Source organism: Melospiza georgiana, chromosome 2, assembly GCF_028018845.1.
Source record: "Melospiza georgiana isolate bMelGeo1 chromosome 2, bMelGeo1.pri, whole genome shotgun sequence".
Classification (NCBI taxonomy): domain Eukaryota; kingdom Metazoa; phylum Chordata; class Aves; order Passeriformes; family Passerellidae; genus Melospiza; species Melospiza georgiana.
The window spans coordinates 104,647,650-104,670,102 of record NC_080431.1 but is presented as its reverse complement, the minus strand read 5'-3'; the positions used below and the strand labels follow the sequence as shown (position 1 = coordinate 104,670,102).

The 22,453-nt window shown below is 38.3% G+C and overlaps 1 protein-coding gene across 1 annotated transcript in view; it reads left to right on the top strand.

Annotated features, from left to right (window-relative positions):
• ADGRG2 (adhesion G protein-coupled receptor G2) overlaps nt 1-22,453 on the top strand; it is a 56,426-nt gene that overhangs the window by 10,166 nt on the left and 23,807 nt on the right. The window contains exons 2-6 of the mRNA XM_058045482.1: nt 1,028-1,146; nt 7,699-8,316; nt 19,417-19,455; nt 20,817-20,849; nt 22,313-22,345. Coding sequence (XP_057901465.1) covers nt 1,029-1,146; nt 7,699-8,316; nt 19,417-19,455; nt 20,817-20,849; nt 22,313-22,345 — 841 coding nt within the window. The 5' untranslated portion in view covers nt 1,028. The remainder of the gene's footprint in view (nt 1-1,027; nt 1,147-7,698; nt 8,317-19,416; nt 19,456-20,816; nt 20,850-22,312; nt 22,346-22,453) is intronic.

The following is a 22,453-nucleotide window of genomic DNA, read 5'->3' as shown; positions in this document are numbered from 1 at the left end:
CATAGTAACCATTGTAAATTAATAAATATTTACATTTGTGTGAATCTTTCAAAAACATTGCATTTTAACCCCAACCTTAAAAAAAAATATAAAACTTCTGAAAGACACTTAGCAGTGCCTGAAAAGAAGGGAAGCTACTGCAATCTGACACAGCCTGAGCAGAAGTTCAGTGCAGTTTGTGAGCAGTGTGAGTGCTAACCAAAGCACTTGCAGATGCACCCAACTTGTGATGGCCAAGTTAAACTTCTGGTGTCAGGCAGAATGCTCTGATCCACCCTAAAGCTGGTACATGGAAGATATTCAATTTGTAAAGTTTACTGCTTTGCATGTTTCAATAATCAGCTACAGAACCACTTGCCACTATGTATCTAAACTTTTTTTATAAGAAAAAGCACTTGAATGTTTCTTCCAGCATGTAAAGAATTCAGATGCACCTTTAAAAAAAAATCTTAAAAAATATTTCATAAAAGTGTATCTCTTATAACAGAAAGGTGGAAAAACCAGGTTTTCATGATATTGTTCATGAACTTGCTGCCCACAGTGATTTGTGGCTGTTAAAGTGTCACATGAGAGAAAGTGTGGGTAGAGGACTGAAGAGATGCTTTCTTACATACTGAGATTAGTAAAGCTTTTGGACAACCTTTCTATGATTGCTCTGTCAGCTTTTGTTTGGGTTTTATGTTGTGTGCAAATCCTTTGGAGGGGTTTTGTTAATTTGTTTTTCAAATGCTGAAAGTCTTATTTGTGCAAGGAGTCATGGCTATGTTCTGATGTGTTTGTAGTCTTTGGAGAATTAGAGCTTGGATCGGTTTTCTTTGGGTTTTTTTTCCTTTCATCAAACATCTCTTTCTCTCTTAGTGTCTTGGCAATATACAGAGCATCTGGGTATTTCTGTGCAATATATACCCAATACTATAACAGGGTTGAGAAGGTTTATGCTCATGTTGGAAACATATTTTGTCATAATGTCCATACACCTACATGTTTTCTAGTCATTGTGGTTTATTTATTTATCTGTTTTTTCTAGAATGGTTGCCTGGGAAAAACAGCACTGCTGTGTTGGCAGAATACAGGATATTTTCTTGAGATTCAGGATTGTTCAAGCAGTCCTTTTACTTCAGTTGTTCTTGGCTACAGCAAGCAAAGGTAAGAGAATTTTTTCCTGATTGGTCTAGTGTTAGTATTCCAAATAAATACCATTAGACTTGATGAATAGGACTTTTGAATATATTCAACCAGGCAAGTTTTTGCCTCTTGAAAACAAGAGGAAAAACTGTCACTAACAAGAAATGAAACACTTGGTGCTTAGCATTTTGGATGCTTTGTATGTTTTCATAAAATATCATTGGTAGTAACTTCTTCTAGGCTGTGGATGAGGAGAGAACCAAAACACAATTTATAATAACAAGACAAATTATTTTATTACTGGGGTTTTTTTGAGCTGGAAGTGTTGTTATTTTCAGAATATGTTGTTAAATCTTTTACACTGCTCTTGCAAAAAGACCACAAGATCCTTTGAGCTTTTCTGTATTTAGGGCGTGTGTGAGTGTAGAACATCTGCATTGATCTTGGTTGTGGATCTGAATATGGCTAAGGAAAAGGTAGTAAGGCCCAAAGCATGTAACAGAAATGAAGTATTTGTATGTGACAGTTTAAGCTCTTTATGTAACAGTAAATGAAAAATAAATTCATAAGGTTCTTGTGGAAAACTGACATGGTGATGCTTTTGTGTAAGGTTAAGTAGAATAAAGTGAGGTAAAATAATTTGTGTTTTTTCATGGCTGAGAAATTTCAGTTTTTTCAGTAAATTGATGGTTAGTCTGTTACTGCTCTGGACCTCAGCTGATAAAGATAACAGTGCTTGTCATTCAAACAGCTTCCTATTGTCAGTAGCATGTAGTGCATTTATCATGTTAATAATGTGCTTAGTGTATTAAAAATTCTAAGTGTTTTTTGCTGTGTGATTAATGGCCAGTTTCAGAACCTTCCTTCTGTGTCATGGCATGTTATTTTACTCTAGATCAGAACTTGCAGCTCTGATTTACTGCCTGATTTTTTAAAATTTAAGTGTGCCTGCTTAATGATGTTGTACAACCAATGAGGTTTTATGGTTTACAGACTAGACTCAGTTTGATTCCAATTCTCCAGATACAGTAACTTTTACAAAATGTTTCCATTGAGATAGAATCTGAGATTCAGGAGATAAACCTGCTGCTAAGATGGAGAGGTGTTAACCTCTTGCACTTTAAATAGTGAAAAGGACACAGCTGCTCAGCAGATGGACAGATGTCATAGAAGCTTTTTTCCAGGGAAAATTTAACTGTATCGAAAGTTCTGAGGAAGTGAGCAAAGAGGGATTTCATTTTTCACCTTTGTATCACTTAAAACTGTCATTAATCATCAAAGAAAGCTAAACTGACACAAGTGTGTTTATGTTTTCCCCCTGTTTTATTGGGGTGTTTTTGTTTTAGGCTGTCAGCAGTTAAGTAGTGTCAGCAGCATCTCTACTCAGTTCTTTCCTCATCTGAGATGTCAAAGTATGTTTGTGCTCTCCAAAAAATACGAAGAGGGAAGAACTTCCTGTGTTCTTTTTGATGCTCAGGATGCTGGATAAGGTGATGTTGTTTATCCCCAGCTAAACAAATAGAACTGTGAATGAAAAGGAGGGATGAAATTGATTTTGGGGATTTAGCTTCAGATTTTTAAAATATTCAACAGAATCAGGTGACCCACATGTAGAAAGTTTAGTGTTTTAGGCTTTTTATAAACAAGAGTTATGAGCTCGAGATGGAATATGTGAGTATACCAGAGTCTTTTGACGTCATTTTAATGGACTGTAGCGAGCCAAATGTCTCACAGGTGGCAAACACTTGCAAGGAAGTTAATAACTACTGTTACTAGTTAAAAGCCAGATTGTGCAGACATATAAACTTGTGACTATTTTTATTCAAGAGAATGCTCAGCTGTATACTGATCCAGAGGTTATTAGTAAGAGAAGGAAAATAACACTAGTGCTCATGTAGTGAGAGAATCTGCTCCCGTAGGTCTAATTCTTAATACCTACCTAATTCTTAATACCTAATGGCTATCTTTTGTAAAGATGACAATTATCACTGTCTAAAACTGTTTAGAAAAAAGAAAGAGATGCATTTTGGGTTTATATTGTCATTCTCAGAAAATGAATTTTAAACATTTAGAAGCATGTGCATACATTTCAGGATTTCTTTTAGGGCTTAAGAGAACATGCTTGTTAAATACATGCTTTTAGCTTAAGTGAGGACAAAACCCCCAGGTTTTCTATCTCTTAGAGATAAGTATAGTAAGAAGAAAAAATTTTCATTTCTGAAAAGGCTTATGTGCCCAAATACAGCAAAAGACATTGAACAGTCAGCCCATGATTACTACTGAATGGAGTTTCCTTCACTGCAAATTGTGGTTGGGGTTTTTTCCTTTTTTTTTTTTTTTTTTTTAATTATTATAATTATTTAGATTTTCCTTACTCTGGATTTTTCTTACTCTGGAGCTGTTTGAAGCATTCTTCCCATTATGCTCCCTTTTCTGTGCTGTAAAGTTGTGTTCATGGCTACTTTTCTGAATTTGTTGCATTGTCTGCATGCAAAGAGACTCCAGGAATGCCTCTGTTAGAGCACAGGCAGTTCCAGCTCCTCGGTTCCATGGTCAAGGGTGGGTCACAGCCCACAGCCACCATTGCTGGAGAAAGTCAGTGATGATTAACAGATCTTCTAAAGGCTTTACTGTAACGTCATCTCTTGCTTACAATGCATCCACCCACATGGCAAGGAGACTTATTCAAGATAATACTGATAATTAATTTCTAACATAATGCTGTACTGCACTCACTTGGAACAACAAAGTGCGTTTTCTGACTATGATTACAATTTCTTTTCTGCTTTTTCAGCATTCTTTCAGTAGATGAAGCATATTAAAATTTCCAGCCTTGCAACAATTCAGATAGTATTGGTATCCATTCTCTTGATTTTGACATCTCTTTTTGACACTTTTTTAAATGACTGTTTAGAGCAAAATGGGCCATCTTTCCAGTTTCCAGAAGGGTAGACCTTTCTATGTAAACACTTTTCTTAGTTTAAATTAATTCTTCAGGCCTTGCATCTTGATCAACAGCAATCTTTTTGGATTATATAAAGCAGACCAGAAGAATCATCAGCAGATTGATGTCATTTTGCATAATTTCTCTTGGCTGTCGTACAACTGTTTTTCATCTACAAGTTTGTGTCTACTCTGGCTCCCTCGACAACTTTGAAGTCACAATTCCCCTAAAAAATGTAATAGAAATTAGCTGCCCTTTAGTCCACTATTTGCATATCAACACTGCTTTAATGCTTAACATGAAATCAAGCCTCTCTCAGAATTCATTCACTTCCCAAGCCAAGTCTGCTGCTGATACTTCAAGTTCTGATTAATATTTTTGCTCAGGAATGGAATTCCAGTCTGTCAATCTGGATAGTTAACAGTAACTTCAAGTTTTGAAGCTGTGTCAGGAAACTTCCCTTACCAGTCAATTTCTACTTAATAATGAAAGACTTGAGCAATTTTTTTATTTGGAAAGAATGTGTCCCCAGTATTGGCATGTAACTAGCTGGCTATTTCCTTTATAAAATCAGTTTCCTTATGACCTGTCCATGTTGTCAGATGGACATCTGTTCTAATTTTACATAAAAAAGGTAGGTATATTTGAGTCCCCATTTTGAAAAATCTCATATTCTGTGACACTTTCCCCTCCCGTCCAGTCTTCCTCATCCAGCTTTTAAGTAATTTTAAAAATTAGTTTTTAATTTTTTTGAAGTATTCTTAGCTGGGTATCCCAGATTTTGCCTTCAGACTCTGACAAGTGGCCAAACTGAATGAGTGAATTCATGCTGCAGGGTTAGGCAGGGGAGGCTTGCTGTTGGGTCAAGTGTGTCTTTCTTCTCCTTTGCCATTTAGAACCAATCTAAGTATTAACTCACCATTCAGAATCCACTGTCGGCTATATAGGATTTTCATCTAATTGTAGCGTGTACCCAGAGAGTTTTTGTTTCGTCTATGGCCTTGCATAGCACTTCTGTCACGTATTTTGAACTTCAGGAACGATTCCAAGTTGTGAAAAATGCCTGCAAACTTCTGCTAGTTAGCATCACAGAGAGATTCTCAGATCTATAGGATGCAACAAGAATAGGCATCAATGACTTTCCATGAAACTGGATTGATCTATTTTCTGTTTCAAATGTTTCTGGTAGGTTGTACCTATAAAGTTGCACTTGGAAGTTAGGAACTTTCTCCTTGTTTTTCCTTGTTGCTATTGAAAAATAAATTTGAGAGCCTGGAGGTCAAGAGACAGAAAAGTTGTCAGAACTGGTCTAATGAAAGCTGGCGCTCTGGTTGCCTGAGCGCATTACAGAAGAACTGGCTGTGATCTTGACAGCTAACTAGGACTATGAACATAACCTACCCTGGAAAAAAAACCCTGATCCAAGTTGCCTGGAAGTTTTTCTTCTTACAGAGGAGCTAATGGAAAAGGCTTTTTCCTATGTTGGATGAAATTTTTCTGCTTTTTAACCCTGACCAGTCATGATTAATCCCATACATCTTCTGGAGCGTTCATAAAAGCTCTGCATATATTGATAAATAGTTACCTCCTTAAAGGTGTCAGTAGTGTGTTCTCTTGCACTGGCTGAACATCTGACAGGCTGTTTAATTTTTCTATTGTTCCATCTCATGTTCCAAAGGAACTTTTTCTTCTTTTGTTGCTGCTGTGTACACTATAAAGCAAGCAGCCATGATAATGATTATGCAATTGAAGTGTGCATCTTTCCACAAAATAAGAGTCATCTCCAAAGAGTTCACATCTACAACCACAAAAGTCTGTCCTTTCCTATACTGGGACAATGAAAGAAATGAGGCACCTACAAGAATTGAGCAGTTACAATCAAGTTTCAGTGTTTGAGGCATTGTCTGGAACTACTTGTTTTTTTGGGAAGGTGCCTGCTGGACCTGTTGTTTATGAATAGTGAGGGTTGATGGATAATGTATGGTTGGAGGCCTCAGCAATTACAAAATTATTAGCTTTTGATTTTTGGAGACTTAAGGAGGGGACTCATCAGAACTGCCACCTTGGACTTCTGGAAGGGAGACTTTGGCATGTTTAGGGGATTGGTTGATGGAGTCTTTTGGGAAGGGCAAAGGAGTCCAGGAAGGCTGGACTTCTGCTTCAAGAAGGAATTCTCCAAGGGGCAGAAGCAGCTCAAAGAAGCAGAAGATGAGCCAGTGGGGAAGATGATCAGCCTAGCTGAACAGAGAGCTTTGGCTGGAACTCAGGAAAGAAGAATTATATGACCTTTGGAAGAAGGGGCAGGAAACTCAGGAGGACTACAAGGATGCCTTAAGGTTAGGCAGTGAGAAAATCAGAAGGGCCAAAACACAAGGAACATTGAATCTGGCTACTGCCATAAAAACAAAAAATATTTGTATGAATACTTTACAAGAAAATGGCGAAGGAGAATCTCCAGCCTTTATTGGGTTAAAGGGGAAATGTGGTGACAAAGGGTGAGGAAAAGGCTGGTGTACTTCATGCTTTCTTTGCCTTGGTCTCAGAGTACCCAGCCCCTTGAGCTGGAAGACAGGGATGAGGAGCAGAGTAAAGCCTCAGTTGTATGAATTTCAGCAGGGCCAAGTACCAGGTCCTGTGCTTGGGTCACAGCAATCCCCTGCAGTACTACAGGCTTGGGGAAGAGTGGCTGGAAAACTGCATTACAGAAAAGGATCTGGAGGTGTTGATCAACAGCTGCTGAACATGAGCCAGTGTGTGCCAGGTGGCCAAGAAGGCCAATGGCATCCTGACCTGGATCAGCAATAGTGTGGCCGGCATGACCAGGGCAGTGACTGTCCCCCTGTACTTGGCACTGGTATCCCAAATCCTGTGTTCAGTTTTGGGCCGCTCATTTCAAGAAAGACATTGAGGTGCTAGAGCATGTTCAGAGGAGGGCAATGGAGCTGGTGAAGATTCTGGAGTACAAATCCTGTGAGGAGCAACTGAGGGACTTGGGATTGCTTAGCCTGGAGAAAAGAAGGCTCATGGGAGACTCTTATTGCTCCCTACCTTAAGGGAGGTTATAGCCAAATGGGGCTCTGTCTCTTCCCTGAAGTAACCAGCAATAGGATGAGAGGAAGTGGCCTCAAGTTATAGCAGGAGAGGTTTAGATTGGATACTAGGAAACATTTCTTCATGGAAAGGGTTGCTAAGCATTGAGCCATGGTGCAGAGGGAAGATGTTGAGTCACCATCCCTGGAGGTGCTTAAAAGATGTGTAGAAGTGGCACCTGGGGACATGGTTTGGTGGTGGACATGGCAGTGCTGGGTTGACAGTTGGATTGGATGATCTTGGAGGTCTTTTCCAGCCTAAATGATTCTGTGATTCTACATGGTCGTCCTTGTTCTTGTGCATAAGTTTTACTTCAAAGTTTTCGTGGGCAGCTAGGATTTATTGACTGCTTCCAAATTTGTCACTTCCCTACCACAAAAATAAATCTAAAGGAATGGGTTACAAGATCTTTCTTAATGTGTTGTTTTGAAAATTCCTAGGAAAATGCCTAGAAACAATACTATATGGAAGAATAACTTTTATATAAAGGATCTTTTTTAAGACCTAAAGGTTTTACAAATCACCTTTTCTTTATTTAGATCAGGAGGATTTCCTAGGGCGATACAAAGCCGTCTTTAAGACTGCGTGTGAAGATCCTTGGAGTATGTCACCAAGAATTTCTCTGCATTCCTTGAGAGAATTCCTTGTCTGTGTGCACCTCAAGCTGTATTCCTCTAACAATCAATGGACAGCATATGTATATGCTGAAAAAACTCTTCACACCAATCTCTCTGCAAATAAGTTTGATCTTGGACTTATAGGAGATCGTGGTAAATTGAAGATATGGTTGTTTGGAAAACAAATAAGCACATCAATAAGGCTTCATAAAAACACCTGGAACCAAATATGTATCCAGTGGAAAAGTGACAATGAGGAGGTGAAGTTATTCATAAATGGAACAGTAAAATTACACAAGAAACTAAATGGGAAATTTTCTTTGCCTGCAAGAGGCCAGTTCTTACTTGGCTGTTCAAAGCTGCAAGGCACAGCTGCAGCACCTCGCCAGGGTATGACTGGGGAGCTGTACCTGTTCAGAATGTGGGACAAGGCAAATATAACACAATCTGAGGACTGCCAGGATAGTGGTGTTATACGCTGGAGAAAGGAGGATTGGATCTATAACACGACAGTAGAAGAGGATAACTCTTTGCAATGTGGTAAGTACCACTGCACTGCTTTTGAAATAGTAATTCAGTCAAAAGTTGATCTGAGTGTGTCTAGCATTTCTCTTCCAGATTTTACAAAATCTCAGTCTATAAATAATTTCTAAAATCAAAATCAAATTCTTGATGAGATCATGTGAGGACCTGCTGCTTTCACTAGTTTTTATCCAAACAAAAAAGTATAGCATCAGTCCTTTAAAGCCTTTCAACTTACTTCAACTTTTCTGTCTGTCAACCATTTGTGTAATATGAGCGCAGGATGCATGCAACTAAAATTCCATGGAGTACTGGGGCATATATCAATTTCATCTTAAAATAATTAATTTACACATTTTCTGTTCAGGGAATAAATACAGAGGAAAGCATTGCTGGTTCTCATTCTACACATTTGCTGGGACAAAATTTCAATAAGGGCAACTTTTCAGTGCTTCAACTGGCACATTACACCATCTTCAGCTGGTAGGGTCTACATCTGCAAAAAATTACAGGAGGATCCAATTTCTTTATCACTATCAGTAATGTCTCCTTTATTAAAATGACCAAATGGTTTCTCACACATTTCTCAATTTTTCCTTCTTCCCTGAAAAAGTACCATAAAATCCTTTGAATCAACACAATCCAAGATTTTATTTTCAGAGAAATTGAGTTGAAGCAAAAGAATAATCCTTTTTAGCTTTTGCTATCATATCTGTTGGTAAAAACCACAAACTTGAATCAAGCTTTGATGGAATGCAATTTATAAATCATTGGAAATTATACTATCCCCTGAGAGATTTTAATGTGAATAGCTCAATTATTGTTTCCTAGAATTTTTATATAGCATCAGTGATTCAGTTTAAATGTGACACCAGTCTTAATCTTCATCACCTTTATCCTTAAAAAATGCATCGATTTATTTCATGCAGATTCAAAAAAATATCTTTTATCTATGTAATTTATAACCACTTCCTGATTCAAAGTGTCCTAGTAAGGACAGTAAAATAAGGTGACCAGATTTCTTTTTCTGGGAGAGAAACAAATCTGTCCAACCAACCAGGACTCATGGAGAAGGCTGCTAGCAGTGGTTTGTATTGAATGAAATGCCTTTGCTTGCCTTGATGCTGTAGTTGGGAGCACATCCTCTTTGTGGAGTTGTGTGACTTGGGAAAGGAGCTGAGGAAAGGATCTTTCTTTTACTTATGTCTGGCTGTGCTTGAAGGAGCACAGTCCTAAGGCTGAAAGGAGGAACATTCTGTCTACCAGACATACAAAGGAAGTCTGAGAGAGGTTTGTCTGTCTGGACAGTGGGGAAAATCTCAGTCAGAGTGGAGCTTCTGATTGTCTTTTACTGATGCACAGAGGGACAAACTCCTTGTTTTCTCTTCCAGCAATTTCTGCCCTGAATATTGAGCATCCTTGACCATCACAGGGCAGCTTGAGGTAGTGTCCATCTCCATCCCTAACTGATTAATGATTTTCGAAGTCATCATTTAGTGGTTTGTGGAATCCTTTGTCTACCTGCAAGAGCTCTCCTAGTGATTGTATAAGATGCATGGTTTCCAAAGCTTTGTTGCTTAGCCAGATTCAATAACTATGCTGACAGGAGTTTGTTTCAGTATAGAGATCATCTCTACTGCCAGATGTAAGTTTGTTTCAGTATAGAGATCATCTCTACTGCCAGATGTAAGTTATCTCCTCTGGATAACTTGAGACATTAACAGCTTTTCAAAGAGATGCTTGCTGGAATTTTTTTACAGTTTATTTGCCTCCCTTCAATAATAGATGCATTTTAGCTGATTACCCTCCCCAAGTCATTCTGTGAAAAACATATATTCAGCAAATACCAGTCAATAGATAACAAAGCTTTTACAGTAGAAATGTCTAATAGTCTGTCAGCTGATTTTAATTGATGCTGCTACTACTCTTACAATCTGATTTCTTTCAGTAAGTTCCTCCCAACACCTGTGTAAAAATTACTTGATTTGAGAAACTTCTCTGTTTTGTGTTAAAGCAGAAGGACTTTGAGTAGTAAGTCTGCACAAGGATCTAATTTTACATCATCAAGGAACGTAAGTGGCAAAGGGCTAAAGTTTAGGAAAGTCCTCTGTAGGCACAAAAGGTCAAAAGGAAGTGGTGCATTAGTCATAATTGTGCCGCAGGACAAGTTTCACAAATTCTTTTTGTGACCTGGTTGGCATTTTGTGCCTACATAAAACAATTATTTGTAAAATGTTCTGTCAAAGGCTACTGTAATTTCTGTGATTTCTTCTTTGCTTAACCACTCAAAGCCTTTGTGCAGTGTAAGCCATTGTCTAATTGGTGTCACATCAGCAGTGACCCATTCCATTAATAAGTCTTGATTTACTTAGCATCAATTTTCCTGTCTTTGTTTTTGTTGACTCTTCTGATTCTTTTACTTTAGGTTTTATAATTTATTTGAGTGAAAGTTTTCAAATTACCAAAAATTTATTAATTTTTTTTTAACCATTTGAGGTCTAATAAGGATCAAAATCCTGATTGTGGTAAGATTCACACACATGCTTAGCATTTAAAAGTATGCTTAACTTTAACCAAGTAGCTGACTGCCCAGAAGTGGCTGGGATTACCTTTGCAGTAGCTACATATTTTATGCATCTGAAGATTTGCAAGAAAGGACATATCTGACTGCTTCCCACTTTGTGATGAGGCTGATCACATTTTTTGGACTAATGGTTCTCAATAGTGAACTTTTTTATCTGAGTTCAAGATGAGACTCTGGCTCCTTCCAGTGACAGATTCTTCTGGCTCTCTGCTTGGTGTGGCCACTGCACGCTGAGCGGGTGTAAGTGCTGCAGGCAGGGCCAGAGAGGGAAGGAGGTCATGCACTTTGTGTGTCACTGGCCTTCCACATACATTCCTCATCTTCCTTTGATAATTCCCCTCTTGCTAAGAGTCAGAAGTACCATAACAGCTGTGATATAGAGAGAAGAGTGCAGGTTGAATGTCCCTCACTTTACAGATCACCTCCTGGTATTTAAAAATGCCTAAGTGAAGAAAGATGTGCTTACCATTCCATATTCTAACCTTGGAAAATTTCATCTTGTTCCTTGATGAATGATTCCTCTGTAGCTACATACTTTATTGTGGACAATATGAATAATGTCACTCTGTATAATCCAAGAAAAAAGTCTACTAAGTAATCTAAAGTTTGGGGTAATTTAAGAGAACAAACACACAAGAAAATAAATGAGTTTCAAGTGCTAAATCCTTGAAAATAAACTCTAATCACCTGTAAATACCAGCTCTTCTGTTTTCATTTTTACATATGGTATTTTTAAGTTGCCTTTAATAATAACTTGACAGTGAAATGCACTGTTTAAACATTAATCATTTCAGTTATACATTAAACAGTAACTTTCTTAGTCCAAATACAAATATCCAAACTGTTACGCTGTGCATTTATGCAAGGAGCACAGGTATGATGGGCTATCTTTACCAAATTTCAATGAATAAATAAAATAGATGATCTGGGACATAGCTGTAAATAGTATCACTGCTGTCTCATTGTGATATTGGTGCTGTAACTTTTAGCCTGTTGCTTTTGGTTGCTTTTTATCCTAATTAAAATTCAGTGGGTATATTGTGGCATTTTTGATTTCTCTAAACTGTCCAAACTTCAACATTTAGATGTTGCCTTCTCTTTTTCACATACTCTTTTGACTTTCAATATTGCTGAGCCTGCTACTGGTGTTGCTGGAGGGGGTTTCCACACTTCTGGGTACAGAGCAATTTAATGCTGATGGCAGAAATGGGAAGTGACCTGTGCTCTACCCACTGTGACCATTTTGCTTCTGCATTCTCAAGGAAGAGAAAAACTTCAGTTTGGGCTTTTGTTCTAGTTTGCAGATGTGGAAGGTAGGTGTTAGGCTCGTGTAATCCCACTTAAAGATTTCCCAACTGTGTGCCGGTCTGATGACAGGATCACCTTTCCTGGAAGGGAGGGTGGTGTGTCAGGACTACACCCTTGGGGAAGAAGTGGAAATGCAGCTGTCCCTCATCCACTCATCCAGTCTGCATCCCAGTCTGTTGGCTACCAAACCTTGGGCTGTATTATCATGTTTACTGAGTGGATCACGAAAGCAGAAGATGAAAAAGCAAATTATTTACCCCAATGCCATTTTCCCCCCCTAGAACTGTAAGGACAGAATTCTAAAGAAACCTTGAAGGAAACCTAGAAGCTCTTGAAGGAAATGTGATGGGAAAAAATACCTAACTTTGGAGTGCCTTTTTGATGAGTCATGTGCCACTTTTCTTTGTACATATTAACATAATGCATGTTTGACCTTCCCTTTCTTTGCTCTCATTCCTTCCTCCTCTTGTGATACCAAACAGAGTGATTTTTTGGAAATCAGCCTTCCAGAGAAGTGGTAAATTGATTCACCTCAGTATCTAATGTACTGCTTTTCACAAACAGATAAAAGCTTTATTTATAACCTAATTTCTTACAAGCAGTGAAACATCAAAGCTGAGTTAAAAATACTCAGTCTAAATTTTCTATTAAGGATACTAAAATGAACTGGCCCCAAGTGACTGAGCCTGATGTGAACAAGTTCTGGCATTTGTTTCTGTCTAGTGGCCAGTGGTAATTCGTCCTTTCTTCCATGGTGCCACCTCAGGGGGTCAGAGCAGAAACAAGATGTCATGAGGGACACCAAAACATAAAACTAAGATTGCACTTAAGTTTTATCCTATGAACTTATATCCAATGTGCCTCAAAATCTACCTTACATAGAAAGTCAAGTAGGCTAAAGTTTCCAGTGTACAACTAACAACTGTAAACTTGTGGAGGTTTTTTATGTGTTATTGTTATTAATGCCTTGTGTGACAGAATGGTTCATTTGGCAGAACATTTATTCGGCTGAAAGACTTGTCAAATGTTAAAAGGACCCAATCTCTTCATGGAAAATATGGATTTAATTTGAATAGGAGAATTGAATGTCATATTTTCAGTGCCTGTTTCTGCAAATAATTGGGTTTTAGAACATCAGCATCCTTTTGAAATTTTGCTGTTTAAGCTACCCAGTTTTGTTCATGAGAATGCAAACAGTGCAGTGGCTGCTGCACAGTTCTAGTAACTGCTGTAAAAACAGGTTAACTGGTGCCTGTAAAAATGTCTAGCAGAGGATCTGTATAGACTTAGAAATTGCAATGTGGAACTGACATTTTAAGTCTTAAATGCTTGTAACTACATAACCCAGAAAGTGATACTACATATCTATATAGATATTTGGAACTAAAAGATTGGCTTTGGCCTTTCTGGTGGGAATTTTTCATGCAAATCAATTCTGCTGACTGACTCAGTTGAATTTTTGGTGAAAAAACTTTCAGCACTGTAAGTGTGCTGTAATTTCTTATTTAGAAAATCTGACATTTATGAATTTCCTTGTATTTTTATTTTTATGTGTAAGTCAAAACTGATCTTAGCAGCAACATACAGTCATGGTTGTCTCATGTCATTGTGTGGTGACAGCCAAGTACTGTGGCTTCAGGAGACCAAATTACATAACCACCGAGGTGTCCCTTGGGATTCTTCCATTTGCTGTTATCTGTTTGTGAGAGGTGAACATAGTTAAGACTACCTGCACTTTGAACAAAGAGGTCAGGGTACTAATACAAACTGTTTTCATTTTTGGCATGCTTTTTAATTAATATAAGTAAAATTTTAGTCACTCTTCTCTAAGCCCTACACATATAAGTCCGGGAATGTATGTTTCTCTGCCAGGAATGCTGTTGTGCTTCTACAGATTGGCAGGGCTGTTCTGCTCCGTAGTGTTTAGTCCCTGTTTGGTGTCTGGAGCTGCCCCTGCATTCTCTCCCATGTTTCCTGAGGCAGAGGCCAGCTGGCACAGCCTTCACTCTGCCCCTCCTCACCTGTGGCACAGGCTGGGCAGGGGGAGACTGGAGTTCACTAAATTTCAAACCCTTTCTCCTCCAAAGAAAGCCCAATAGTTGCTTGCCCAGTCTCAGGCTTGCTCAAAGGATGCTTTCTGCAAAGATTTAAAGGAGATAATGAAGTGTTAGGTGAAACAGCATTAGTCAGCAGCAGCACTGTTCCCCTGAGACAGGCGGACAGGAAACTGCTGCCAGTACTGTCGTTCTTGCCCCATATTGTTATCAGCAGCCAGGTTCCAGCTGCTTCTCACTTCTGCACCCTGGAAAAACTGAACTGCTTCTCACAGACTGGGTTGCCCAAAGACAGGTGAATCAGAAACGGTGTTGCATTTCCAAAAAATTTAAGAAAGGGTATACTGCTCATAAGTTAGATTGAAGGTAGATTGAAGAAAAGGACCTTTTTTAATCATCACACGTGGAGATATAGCACTGTACACCTTTCATGCTTTAAGGGCTGTGTCCTGTGCCTGAGCTACTGAACAAATGATACACTTTGAGTCACAGTGCTTTTGCTGTAAGCACCAGAACCATCTGTCCCATCTTGGTCACTGTGTTACAGAGCCTCCTTCTGCCTTTCTTTCCCTTTCACTGAATTCATTTTTCAATGAATTCTGCTTTGCTTGGTTAAACAGCTTCAGCAGGACATGTGGAGACCATTCCATCCTAAAAGATCCAGTAGCCTGAGAATTAAAAGCTGTCATGCTAAGGAATGCTGTAAGCACAAGGGTATTTTTTCAGACAGGGCCAGGTACTGATCTCTCTCAGAGCTACATCAGCTTGCACACCTAACCTTAAGTACTGCTAGTAGGTTTGGTCTCCTGCCAGTCTGGAGCTGCTGAAGTTACACTGCTTCCCATTGTCAGATGAAGTCACTGGGAAATGAAGGTTGCCACAATTTTTGCAGCCATGGTGAGAGCTGCTAAACCAGTTTCATACCTGTGGAACACAGATGGGATTCCCAGGTCGTGGCTTAGCTTGCTATTTGTGTCAGAACAGTACAAAGTGATATGGAGACAGTAAAGGACTTGCTGCTTTTGTTTCTAATGATGCATGTTAGTAACAGAATCGGTGCTTATCTCATTTAATCAAGTTGCCTTTTCCCTCAAAAAGAAACCAAACATTCCCTGTGGGGGCCTATTCTATCTACCTTGCAACAAAAGCAAGGAGTAACAGTCTCTCTTTAATTACTGTTTGAATCTTTAGGAGTGTTTTCTAATAGGGAAAAGGTAGCTAAGTATTATTACAATGTGTAATCCTTTGTTTTGGAACAGGATATGTTAGTTATATTGATTTGGTGATCCTAAACTAACAGTGTTGCAAATAAAATCCATAAAGCAAATGAATGGAAGTTTCATGTATATAAGGATTTTCATGCTCTTATCAATAGTAAACAACCTAAGGGCAATAAATTTTCTGTTAGCTTGTAACAAACACATCTTGAGTTACTTTACTTTCATTTTTACATGCCAACTTTAGGGGTATTTTGGATTGAACTCTAATCCTTCTCTAAATAAATCTATTCACTTTTTTTTTCTGGTTCTTAACAAAGGAGGAGGGTTAATAAATAAACTTATATATAAGTCTTTCCTCCTTCCTCCTTTCTGTATGCTAAGGTGATTCTGATTAAAGACTTGGTTAATGAACTTAAAGCTGGACCTTGATAAGTCCATACTCAAGCCTTGACAAGTCTCATACTCATGGATAATTTCTGGCAGCTGTAGGCATATCACTGTTGTGCTGTGAGAGAAGTCATGGTTAGACTGGTGTCCATTAAAAAGTGCCTCTCGGATGATGCACACCATCATCAGTTGCTGCATTTGCCAGCTCCATATTCATGGCTTGTGTTTAGCTTGTTTTACTCCCTGTGCTGCTAGATGTGCTATTAAAAAAAGCATTTGGCATTTTTACAGTTCACTGTCATTTTACTAACTTGCAAAACCAAATTGTTAATGAACAATTTTTGTACCTAGCTCAGGGTACTACTTATATTCTCAAAAATTCTCAAGGTGGTTGAAGGGATATGGAAGATACAAAAGACACCTTGTATACAGCAGGAATGTCTCCACTGACTCCACAAGAGTTTGTGAGAAAGATCTTAAAGTTAGATTCCCTGAACAGATTTTAGCTTTTAAATGGGCAGATGAAGCAGTGTAGTGGTGTTTGCTCTGAGGCTGCATATTCAGGTGGGTTCCTTTTGAGAATTTAGTTTCCTCCAGAGATTTTTTTGGAGATAACAGCTTTTGCACTGATTAAGACAGGATGCATAACAGGTACTTTTGGAGATAGAATTTACTTGCAGTGGTAGGAAAATCAGATTGCCCATCCTTCCTTCTCTGATTAGAGAAGGAATGATACTTCCTTCTCTAACCAGTTCAGTCAATTATCTTTATTCACACCATTCTACCTGAAAAAGTTATTTGCTATTTGAACAATACTGAATAGTTTCATCTGACCACTGGTTCAGTTCTGCATATTAAACTTGGTATTGTCTTGATGTTGTGTTAGGGGTCTTCCCCAAGCCTACAGTAGGTGCCAAGAAAATAATTTTATAGAATCTGTAATTTGCAATTACTTTACAATGTTAAAGTAACAGCACTTGTACATAAGAGCTCTAGAACACTTACCTTACAGGAATATATGAATATGTTTTTTGTCTGGACTTACTATATAGTGAGAAGTCCTAATTTTCTGGAAAAGTACTATAAAATTAGGGTTATATCTAGATTTTCATGAGCTATCAAGTTCACACAGTTCCAGTTGTGAAAAAGAGAAATGTTACTTCTCTGTAGGTAGAATCCTAGTTGTCTCAAAAGAGATGTTTGATGTAACTTTGTTTTATCTTTACTGAAGGAGTTTAAATTCAGTAGATTGATATGTATAAAGGTGTGAATTTTTGCTTACACTTTAACCTAATCAGTATGTATTAATTTGCTAAGAATTTTGCTTCTCTGTCTCTTTCTTCTGCATAAGAAAATTTCTACTCAGGATGTAAATTAACTAAAACTAAGTTTCATAGAAAACTCCTAAAAAACTGTAGTGCAATTAATTCAATTTCCATGTATTCATCCTGCCATGTTTTTTAGAGTTGCTGCTTTTAGCTTCATGCTTGTATGACATTCAACAAAATTGAACTGACTTTTTCATCTTGTCAAGCTCTCACGTTGTCTCTGACTTCAGGTCATTGGTCTCAGTATCCCAGTATCCCATTGGGGTAGCCAGGCAGCAACCTGCTTACCTGGCTGCAGCTGTCTGCTTTGTGCATCTCACACCTTGCTCAGGAATAGGGACTGGTTAATTTTCTGTCTCATTTATGATTTCTGTCATTTGCTTCTCCTGTTCTTATGAACAGGCTGCCTCTTCTGAGTTGTCTTCCTACATCACCTCCAGAGGATCTTCTTCCTCCTTCCCTAGCTGGGTCATCCTCCACTTCCATAGCTCCCCCTTGACTGTTATGGTTAGGGCTGTATCTCTGATTCTGCTGCAGCATCCATTTGTTTTTCCTTACATCCAGAGATCCTATTGCCCCTTCCAGAGTGCGGGACACAGGCCTGGTATGTGTATGCCAGGACCCAACACGGTGCCAAAAGTCCCTGTCTTTGGTGTAAGCAAGACATCCCTCCTGCAAGTGGTCTGCCTTCTCACCAGGATTCCTTGGCTGTTTGGGTGCAAACTCCCATGCCATCAGAGGTGAATACTGCTGTAGCACCTGCCCAAATTGTCCTGCATACCTTGCTGCCTAGGAATTTGTTCCCTTGGGGCACTTTCCTCTGTGTCATCTTCAAGTGATTTGTTGCTGGAGGTCCCACAGAGATTTCAGCTTGCATGACTGAATTCAGAGTTTGAGGATGGTTGTGTTGACTGCAGGTGCAAGTGCACCAGCACTGACCACTGATGGAAGAAGGGAGGTGTCAGTATCTGAGGGCATTAGCAGTGGTGGAGGTAATCTACAGCAACATGGACAGCAGGGATGACTCCAAGGATCTGGGGAGTGCCAGTTGCACGTGGGCTGTGTGGCACAGTTTAGTGCCCACCAGTGTGATGGGCAGTGATGGCAGTGATGGACTGGCCAGGTATCAAGGCATTACCTGTGGAGAAACTGTCCACCTACTCCTGCAATTTGGAGAGAATCTCTCCCTTCTTCTGCTACCCTTGGGCTTGAATCCTGACTGTGCTTAGTGTCCCACCAGGTTCAGTGACTTGAGAGGAGCTTTTCTTCCTCCTTGCCCAGACAGGGTCTCACCTATTAAAGGTGCTGAAATAGGTAACAGTGCTTTAAGTATAGGTGATGCTGTGTTACCACTTCTTTTTCAAGGCCCACAATGGTGTTTTGAGCAGTGACAGGCTGCAGGGAACATTTGGAGCTGTCTGCCACTTTTCCTCCACCACAGGAAGCACATAGCACTTGCCTTGGTGGCAGGTTCCCTGCAGTGGTGTGGTTTAATTGATCTGCTGGGCCTCCTCACTTATAGCCCAGCCACCACCTTTATTCCAGGGAGGCTTTAGTCATTTGGCTCACTTGATGACATCATGTTTCACATTCATGAGTGTCATGGCCTCAACTGTCACATCCCCCCCTTGGATCAAACAAGAGTTGATGGATCAAGAACCCATCTGTGTGTTGCATCTCTCCCTGGGTGTCCCTGGGGACATGTTTGGTGGGCCCATTGAGCTGGAAATAGCCCACCTTTTCATCCCAGCCCACATCCACCTGAGCTGCTTCCTTTCTGGCAGCCTGATCTTTCACTGTGTAGATGCTCTTTGGTGGTGCAACTTTGGACACATGAGTATTTATATATGATGTGATGTGCATGCACATCATGATGTCACATGTTACATTTTTAGCTGATGCTCTTTTAGTCCTCTTCATCTTCACTCAAGCAAATGTGCTCAATAGGCTTCTGAAGACACTGGCAATGGAAGTGGCAAAGCTTATGGCCTAATCTGTATCTTCCATAAGTATAAAAAGTTGAGCTGAGGAAAAAACTGAACTCAAAAGTGTTCAACTTCCAGCTTTCAAAAAGTCTTGACATATAACTCTCAATGGATGCAAAGTAGTTTTGCAAACCATTTTGAAGTGAGGTGAATACCACATCTAAAATGGTTGTGTTTTAAAAAGTTTGTGTATGCATGTGTACAAATACATACAAAATCTTCTGTTCCTAAAAAATTCTTCTTATTTTGCAGTTGAAACTACTGCTACACTGCCTAGCAGAAGAATGACAGGTATGTTGGGGTTCTGTGGGATTTTGCCCCATTGTTCTTCTGTTTTAGAAAGTGTAGAGTAGAATTGCTGCTGCTGATACTTTTTAATTCTTGGAAATCGTTAAGCATATGCAAACATTAGCAAATTAATATTCCATATCATCCTTGTGTCTTCTTAGCTAATTTTGTGGTGCAAATAGCATCAGTAATTTTCCAGAGAAAATGAAAATGAAGTCACTGAGATGATTCTGATTCTCCCTTCATTACAGAAATTGTATTCACATTTATCCTTTGGAAAGAAGCTATTACCAGTTTTCAGTAAGGCAAGCAAAATAGTTTTACTGGAGCAATGAATTCATGAATGTTTAGCATTTCAGAAAATCCTTGTTTACTATTTTTAATTTTAAAAAATCTAGTTTTCTTCAGGGACTTTTGGTATCTCTGATTTAAGTCTTCTGCAGCAGTAGGAAAAGCTTTACAGTAAAATTTGTTTATTGTAAGTAACATATAAGATGACTTTTGGCCTTTGAGAGATGTTGAAACACCTTAAATATATTTTTAAATAGTGCTTCATGTTTACATCCAGCTGTTCTTTAGATTATATTTCTGTGATAACTGTGACCTGTAACTTGACTTGTATCTGACAGTATCAAAAACCACCCAGTGACTGAAAAGGACAACTTTAAAGTTGCTATGTGAACAAGATATCAAATTTCCTAATTTCTTTTTGATCAAAATACTGAGTGTAACAATATAAAAATCTGATAGCTAGTGTTTGCTATATAAATAGTTGGCTGGTTCCTGTTCAAATCAGAGATTCAAACTTGAAATTAATTAGTTTTTTTTTTTTTATCACTGCTTTTTGCAGGATAGAAAAGAGAATCCATATGAATGGGATAAATTTTAAGTGGCAAGTCTAATTGTTATTATTAAAAAGTCTGAGAATAGTTCTTCATACCCAGCTAGAGCCGTCTTGCTGTGTATGTTTGATTCCCATTCCCAGAATTAGCAAAACACTCAGGATAAGCCTGTGGCTTTCAGGCTAGTGTGGCACATATCTTGGGTCTTTAACATCATACAGTTGTGGTTTTGCAACATTATACAATTTCAACTGTCCAGTATTTCTCAAAAAAAATTAAAAATGTCCTGCATCGAATTCTGTTTGAGTGCATAAAATTGTGACTTTTTTTTTTAACCGGAGATTGTTTCATCTGCCTTTTTTGACAACCTGGAAGTGTTGTTCTGAAAGAGCAGGTGTTGCCCTCTTCTGGTGAATGCAGTAAACTTTTGATAATATAAGAAAAGCCTGCTGAGGATGATAATGTATGTGTCTGAAACTTCATAATGGTCTTTTTTTTTTTAATCTGATCTAAAATTCACAGATTCTGAAGAATCAGCTACAACGACAATTTTTGGTAAGAAAATCAGGACTTTACTGATTTTTCCAATTTTTGTTATATCCTCTTGGGTAAATGAAATCTGCTTTTATTTGAGGTAGCGCAGAAAGGTTGTGATGAAATAGAGTTCCAAAATTAAAATATTTTCATTTTAAATTACTTGTTTCATTCTACGTTGTAATGAAGGTAGGATCAAACAGTGAAGAGTTTGCAGAGATGGCAGAGGAGGAACACTGCAGTGAGAGCTCCTTTACATCTCCTCTCACCCTAGCAGGTGGCATTTCATGCAGTGCATTACACTACACACACACCAGAGGCTCTAACAACTTCTGGAACCAGGGGTGATAAGGATCATCTATGAAAGCATTTTAAAAAATTAAGAATGAGACACACAGAAATAACCTGTGTGAAAGCCAGTTCCTTTCTTGCTTAATGTATACTGACATAGAATTAGTGCTCTGGATAAAAGAAATAATACAGATGCAAACACACATAATCTTGTTATTTTACAGATGCAGTCTCTCTTTGGGAATGATTTGTCTTTAACAACTGCATCACATTCAATATTTGTGTGGTATACACTAGGCCAAGTAATACAGGTGAAACCAGCACTTAGTTTTCATTCTGCTCATATTTTCACTACTTGTTAGTTGCCTCAGAAAATTTCTTCTTTTGTTGTGGATCTCCTGTGGTCCATTTAAAAAAGTCATTAAGTTGTCATATTGAAGTGATATAAAGTGGTCTTCTAACCACTTTGTATTCCTGTGCTGACACCTAAAATATTCTGACTAAGCACAGCCCTTTAAATTTTCATCTATTGTCGTTATTTGATTTTTTTTTCTCCTTTTGATGCAGCTGAAAAAAGCTTTGCATCATTACTTTATTTATCTATGGTTATTGACAAAACCAGGTTTTTGGAGACACTGTTTGCCAAACCCAGTGAGTCATCTCTGCTTATGAATGTTGTGAGTTAATCAGGAAAAGGTACTTGAGGTTAAGCAGTTATTGCAGTTGGATATGCAGAAATTCATCTGCATCTTCTGAAAGAATGAAACCAGTAAAAGGAACTTATTTGAGGAAAATTTTATTCCCAGCTGGCTGTATTCAGATACCCAGATTATTTGAATGAACATGAACATTATTTCAATTATTAGTATTGAAATAATGTGAACACTCCAAACAAGCTTTGCAGTTGTTCTTAAGATGAAATTTAGATAAATAATATTCAGTTTCTGTTCAAATCTTGCAGACTTGATCTTTTTTCTCCAATATTCATAGAAGTAGAATACTTTCTTAGTACAATTTTTGCTTCTTTTTTCCCCTAGAATTCTCTATTGTTACTTTTATCATCTATCCTATTAATTCTTCAGACAAGATATTATTAATATTTCTCTTGTTTAGGCTTTGCTGGATTTAGGCTTTTGGGCTTTTCTTGTTTTATTTTTTAATAGATTTTACTGTTCTGAATTCTTCTATTTCAGATATGTCTTCAGAGGAGACTACACAAAGTACAGGTGAGAATTTACATGAAGAGAGTAAGGTTTCAAGGCAGGTGTTAGTTGCATTCATGTTTGTTGCTTTTTTGTTGTTATTTTTTTAGCAACTAGAATTTGTTTATTCCA